The sequence below is a fragment of the Babylonia areolata genome, chromosome 35 (genome assembly GCF_041734735.1).
Source record: "Babylonia areolata isolate BAREFJ2019XMU chromosome 35, ASM4173473v1, whole genome shotgun sequence".
In the NCBI taxonomy this organism is placed as follows: domain Eukaryota; kingdom Metazoa; phylum Mollusca; class Gastropoda; order Neogastropoda; family Buccinidae; genus Babylonia; species Babylonia areolata.
Window position 1 is genome coordinate 5,665,308 of NC_134910.1, and position 7,322 is coordinate 5,672,629.

The following is a 7,322-nucleotide window of genomic DNA, read 5'->3' on the forward strand; positions in this document are numbered from 1 at the left end:
CAGTGGTTAGCAAAGCTCCGCCAAATTGTCACCAGCGACAATTCAGTGTTAACATCTGACTTTTCATAATAAGACGCCACCAGGAATAAGAGGAGGGTGAGGGATTTTTTTTATTATTGAACACGGTTTGTACTTATTCCAAAAGGTGTGTAGTCTTGATCGATTTGGTTAATTTGGTGGATTTTCTTTGTTTGCATGCTTGTTTGTGCTCTTTATTACATTTTTTGTTGAAAAAAAAATCACATTTGTTTTGCTGTTTTGTGCATTGATGAACGTACCAAAACAGTTTACATTGCATGTACTTGTTATACAACCAGCGCAAAATGAGAGATCCATACCATTATTTCAAAAAGTATTTTCATTAGAAAGCACAGTCGATTTCCTTTCAGCACACACACACACACACACACACACACACACACACACACACACACACACACGCACGCACGCACGCACGCACACGTGCGCGCATCTTTGCTGTCCGTAAGTATCTTTGCAAAAAACACCCTGGAACTGTAGTGTTTTCAATATTTTCAGGTGCATGCCTGTCAAAACCATACAGAAAAATACTGCACTCTTATGTCCTATTTCAGTTGCATGCTGAAAGCAATGAAGACGGGGAAATTCCGGTCTGCGAAGTAATAAATGGAAATAAGCAGTGAGCAGGCATTGATCGACTCCCCTAGACCTAAATCAAGATAGAGTAGTCGGTTTTCAACGGTTTTACTGGCTACCCTCAGTAAGTTGCGACTTTAGCCGGGTCCCATCGATTCTTCGAATTTAGACAAGTTTCCGACTCAAATTTCGAAAGAAAAAAAAATATATTGAAAGTTCAGGCTTTCTGTGGAATATTTTAAGAGGTGTTGTTTCATTCTGTGGTGTGTGTGGCTCACAAAAATTCATCGAAGGACCTATGGTCACTCCGTGAAATATCAACTGAATAAAGGAGATTACGAAGGAATGAAGCATTACGTAGGTGAGATTAACTGGGACGACCTTTTGACAAATGAGACATCTGTGGTTGAAACCTGGGAACTTATTCATGATGTAATAATAAAATTCATGAACAAATTTATTCAAAAAAATTCATTCAAACAAGGACTCTCCAATAAAGAAAAACGAGACCCCATTCCCCAGTCACTTTTAGATATAATTCATCAAAAGCGCAGAGCCTTTGAAAAATAAAAGAAATATCCCACAAATGAAAACTATAAAATGTATGCACGTGCTAGAAACCAAGTAACATGGGAGTCAAGAAACAATGTGAAAGCTAAGGAAACTAAATTAGCTAAAGAATCTAAGCTTAACCCAAAAGGATTCTTCCGTTATGTTGCAAGTAAAACTCTGCAAAGAGAATCAATTGCTGATCTGTTAAAGGAAGATGGTACCTTAACACAAAATGACTCAGAAAAAACAACTGTGCTAAACAGCTTTTTTGCTAGTGTTTTTACCGAGGAGAGCAACATAAATGTTCCAGAGTTTTCATGCAAGACAGAGGTTACAGAGATTTCCAACGTGGAGGTCACAATTGAACAGATGAAAAAAGCTCTAAAGAACCTAAACCCATCAAAGTCCCCAGGACCTGACGAGATTGACCCACGAGCATTAAAAGAGCTTGCTGAAGTTATTACTCACCCACTTAAGATCTTGTTTGATAGAACACAAGAAAAGGGTGCAATACCAAAAGCTTGGAAAGAAGCAGAAGTACGACCTATTTTTAAGAAAGGTAACAAGAATTCTATCGTCCAGTCAGCTTAACATCAGTTGTCTGTAAAGTTTTTGAGGGTTTTATTCGAGACGCTCTTTGCCAACATTTAACCAAACATGATCTGTTATCCAGAGAACAGTTTGGATTTACCAGGGGGCGCTCGTGTGTTACACAACTACTTGTTACATTACAAGATTGGTTAGTCATGCTAGATGAGAGGGTACCAGTCGACGCAGTCTACCTTGATCTAAGGAGAGCTTTCGATACAGTTTCCCATCATAGACTCATAAATAAGCTGGGAGGCTATGGGATAAAAGGTAAGCTACTATCGTGGATCAGAGACTTTCTAAATGGAAGATCACAGTTTGTAAGTGTAAATAGTAGTAAATCATCGAAGGTTAAGGTAACTAGTGGAGTACCACAAGGTAGTGTTCTTGGCCCGACCTTGTTCATATACTTTATAAATGATATGCCTGGTGAGGTAGATTGTAAAGTGAAAATCTTTGCAGACGACACTAAGGCTTACTCTGCCACCCGAAATATAGAAGATAGAGATCACTTACAAATGTGTATACATAATCTAGTTAAATGGACAAATACTTGGCTACTGCAATTTAACAGCACCTTGGAAAGAATAAGTTCTGCACCTTTGAAAGAATAACCCACAGTATCAGTACACGATACAGGAAAAGGGGGTAACTCAAACAATGGATAGTACAATTGCCGAAAAAGATTTAGGGGGCATGATGGATCCAGAACTAAGCTTTGAGACACATATAAAAAATATAGTGAAAAAGGGAAATCAAATTTCTGGTCTTCTTGCGAGAACTATAACTAATAAATCCCCAGAAATTATGATTCCATTGTTCAAAGCTCTGGTTAGACCCATTATTGAATATGGAAACTCAGTATGGTGCCCTTACCTTAAAAAGCACGTAAATATGATTGAAGGTGTTCAACGCAGATTTACCAAGTGTATAACTAGTAATAGTACTCGAGATCTTAGTTATGAGGAGCGCCTGGCTCTTTTCAATATGCTTAGCCTAGAGTCTAGAAGATTAAGAGGTGATCTCATTGAAGTATACAAGATCATGCACAATATTTATGATCCTTGCACCACCTCTTCCTTGTTCACTAAGGCTAACTACGATAAAACTCGAGGGCAGAACTTCAAAATAAACAAAACTAATTTCGTAATTAACCAGTTCCGCAAATTTTTTATTAACCGTATCATAAATCTGTGGAACAACCTTTCCAATGACGCCATCAATGCACCATCGGTAAACGCCTTCAAAAATCACATTGACAAAAAGTTTAAGGACCATGTATTTTCCACAGAGTTAAATCTTTGTTGAGTTGTAGATAAATGTAGTATACACTATGTCTGATTTAAACAAGGGTCTGTTCACAACAACTGATCCAAAAACACATAAATTGTCACTGATTATAAGGGCAAAAGGCTTTTAGCCAAACATTTCTGTGATTCTGTTATTAAAATCGACGCAACGTGAAGTGAACAAATATGGCGTCTTCGAAAACATCATCTGCTAAGCGGCTCGCAGCAATTCTCAACGAATCCCAACAGTTAGGTTGTGAAGTGAAAGAATGACCTGTTGCACACATGAACTGTGACTCTGTATGAACATATATAGGCAATAGGCATCTTGGCACTTTCTTCGTTTGGCTACAAATAGCTATGAAAGCAGGTTACCTTTCACGCACTAGCCGCATCACTTTAACTGCAGATCTAAATGTTTCTTTCCTTTGAGCATCACTTTTGATTTTCAAACAATCAGTGTCTTGTTGTATGATGTGTATTATTCGTTTCAGACACATTGCTTAATAGATTTAGCACTAAACATGTAATTTGGTCACAGTAAAACCAGATTACCTTGATCAGCAAACCCTTTAACTTAAAATGTTTTGAAGACAAACAAACAACAACAAAAATGTAGCCAGAGACAACTGAATGAAAATATGTATTGCACGCATGTACCGTGATGCTATCTGAACATTTTGAGTCACATAGATCTAACAGCACTTTCTTTAAACGACTAAATTTAGTCATGAAATTAGGTCACTGCACGCACTGACTACTTTTCGGTGACTACTGATCTAAACAGTGTGTTTGTTTATCGCACTACTTGTGACCATTCACACAAATACTGTGCTGCACTAGATCTGTATAAGCTATATTCATAAGCACTCTGATTACCAGGAATCTAATTGAATTTGTGTGTTTAAAGTCGATCAGCCGCACGTCAGAAGATTGATTAAATCTGTAACAAGGTCACATCAAGATGTGATGGCCTTGACCAGCAAATCCGTAATTAGGCCTTGAAGATATCTGTAATGCCTGAGCAACAACATGTATTTTATTAGGTCATGATAACTGCGTATATTCATGCTCTTGTAACTACCGAAACATATATTTTGTAATGTGGGAAATACAGTAAGACCGTTCTCCTCGATTCAAATAATATTTGCTGTGGTAATAAAAAGTTGTGTTTTTTTTGGAAATAATGTTTAACACAGTCCAAGTTTTAAAACTTGTAAATCTGCTTTTACCCATCAGCCAAGCTGTTCTTCCAGATTTTGCTCTTGTAACTGATTTTGACTGTAAACGACTGATCCAGTAACACACTTACATGATCAGATATATGACTGGCTGGCACAATCTCATAACAAAAGTTACAAAAGTTACCAGTCCATTCAAATCACAGCACCAGACTGGTTGCTGCATGCTTGCATCTGCCATTAGGACACTAGGCCATATCACAGAAATTGTAAAGGAGATCTGCACCAAAGACTTATGGCACTGAACAAGTGATAAGGTGGGGTTGTTGGGTGTTGATTCAGTCATCACTCTCACGAGACATCAAAGGGCAATGGAAAAGAGAGTTTGGGGGTAAGGGTGGGGGACAGTTTCCTGAGATAAAAATCCTACTTGCATGTCATCGGATGTGTGACAAGAGTCACAAAGTACATAATGTGCACTCTGTAAAGCCAAATAAACAATTTTAATAGTTTCAGCTTGACTGAAAAACTAAAACATCAAGCTGGTATCACAAAGTTACTGTGGAAAACCCTTCTCGACTGGTTGGGGTGTCTCTTTCGGGAACGTCCCACTAGACCGAGGGTTCACTAGTCCGAGGGTTCACTAGTCCGACAGTCAAACAGACAGACAGACAAACACAAAACACAAAAATGACGACATCACCGGAAGTAGAAAACAAAAGATGCAAATGAGAAATGGAAGGGTCGGGCATCATCCTCAACAACTTTGGGAAGAGTGTGCCAATTTTCAGTGCGATCGGTTCAGTAGATTTTGCTGCACGGTGTGCCACACATTTTGTTTACAGACAGACAGACAGACACACACACACACACACACACACACACACAAACACACAGACAGAACACGCGGCCTCGGTATCTGTACATCCTAAAGTACTTCCAGTTTTTGTAAACTGGAAGTACAAAAAAACAAAAAAAACACCATAGGGCTGGGGGAGGAGGGTAGTGCGCGGGGGTGCATGGTGATTATATGTCGCGTATGTGTGTGTGAACTCTGTGTGTGTGTGTGTGTGTGTGTGTGTGTGCGCGCGCGCGCGGGGGAAAAGGATGAAAGGAAAAGAAGGCCGGGACATCAAATCGGAAGAAGATGGGGTGACGAGGGAGGGGGGGGGTAAGGAAGCGGGAAATTTTTAGGAGGGAAATTTTAGGCTGTATTTCCTGTTTCTGTCGAAATAGGAGCTCGGCCAGCGAGGAGGGTTCACCCGCCGTTTTCAGCTTTGACTTGCGCAGTAATGTTCATTTGCTTCCCGTTGTTCGTCGAATAAGCCACGCAAAAACTTCCAGGTCCAAACGTCGGAGAAGGAATCTCAAAAGGTACGCTTCTTCAAGTCGTTTAAGATGGCCACTTGGATCGCCGTTGGTTCGAGGGGAAGAGGTCGTGTACTGATACACAATGACCACAAGTACCAACTGAACAAAAAACATCAAGCCACCATGCTTTGGCGCTGTTGGCGAACGACGTGTAGGTCCAATGTCACAACTAATCGTTTTGACCCCGAGGAAGGAAATCCGCAAATAAGGATAATTGAAGATGAAATGGGACACAATCATCAATCTGACATAGATCAGATCAAAAGGGACAAGTATCTGAATGACGCAAAAGAGAAAATCAGAGACAACCCCACAAAGCCTATCAAAAGGGTGTATGATGAGCAAGTCGCCGCAGCTCACCAAGCATTCGGACAAGGAGGGGGAGACAGGCCTCCTTTGGTTCCGGACTTCCATTCCATCAGATCTCAGATGTCTAGAACTAAGACTGAGAACATGCCAGAAGTTCCTGCGGAAGTTGAAGATGTACAATTCCTTGGGCCATGGCAAGAAACCTGGCGTGGACATAGATTCATGCTCCAACAAAACAATGACTGGGGCACAGCTATCTTTGGCACAAATCAAAACATTAGAACTTTGACAGAGTGCAATCTGCTGTACGTGGATGCCACGTTCAAGACATGCCCTAAACCATACAACCAAATGCTGGTGATTCAAGGTGATTACCAGGGACGCGTTTTACCATTTCTGACAGTGCTGATGACCAACAAAACGATCGGAGACTACCGGCAGATCCTGCAAACAATCAAGCGTAAAGCGCTGCGCTTGACAGGGCACGCTTGGGAGCCTGCATCCATTGTTATGGACTTCGAGCAAGCGCTCATTACCGCAGTGGAGACAGAGTTACCCAACACCCGGGTGGAACTCTGTTACTTCCATTTCAACCAGTCTATATGGCGCCGCATCCAGGAACTTGGACTTGCAAGAGCCTACAGAAGAGATGCCGATCTCCAAGAAATACTCCGAAAAGTCATGGCTCTTGGATTTCTACCACTGGCCCTGGTAAGGAACAACTTTCGACTATTGCGGAATTTACCTGGCACCCGAAGGAAGATCTTCCAATACCCTGCTTTGTTTGACTTCTTCAATTCTGTCCACAACACGTACATTGATGGTCAGTTCCCACCTCCTGCCTGGAACGTGTATGAACGAAACATGGACTGTCGCACCACCAATAATGCGGAGTCATTCCATCGGTCCTGGAATAACCGAGTAGGCGTCAGGCATCCGAATGTCTGGATCTTCGTGAGGCATCTTAAGGACCTCCAGGCCACAACGGAAAGTGGAATCCTCAGCATGGACAGGGGAGGTCGCCCAACTAGGCGTCATAGACGATGGCGTCTCCTGGAAGAACGTCTCCTGGCGCTGAAACAAGAGTATCGTCGCGGCGTTCGAGACGTCGACAGGTATTGGCGCGCAATCAGTCATCTTGTGCACCACTACTGAACGCTGGTTACCACTCCTCCAGGCCACAACGGAAAGTGGAACCCTCAGCATGGACAGGGGAGGTCGCCCAACTAGGCGTCATAGACGATGGCGTCTCCTGGAAGAACGTCTCCTGGCGCTGAAACAAGAGTATCGTCGCGGCGTTCGAGACGTCGACAGGTATTGGCGCGCAATCAGTCATCTTGTGCACCACTACTGAACGCTGGTTACCACTGAACGAGGACTGGTTCTATCTTGTTAAGAAGAATAGCGAGAATTTTTC

The 7,322-nt window shown here is 41.8% G+C and overlaps 1 protein-coding gene across 1 annotated transcript; it reads left to right on the forward strand.

Moving 5' to 3' along the window:
- Positions 1–4,960: 4,960 nt before the first annotated feature.
- On the forward strand, positions 4,961–7,060 carry LOC143277779 (uncharacterized). Its single transcript, XM_076582680.1, has 2 exons — positions 4,961–5,000; positions 6,273–7,060. The coding sequence occupies exons 1-2, from the start codon at positions 4,961–4,963 to the stop codon at positions 7,058–7,060; spliced, it is 828 nt and encodes a 275-aa protein (XP_076438795.1).
- The last annotated feature ends 262 nt before the right edge of the window (positions 7,061–7,322 follow it).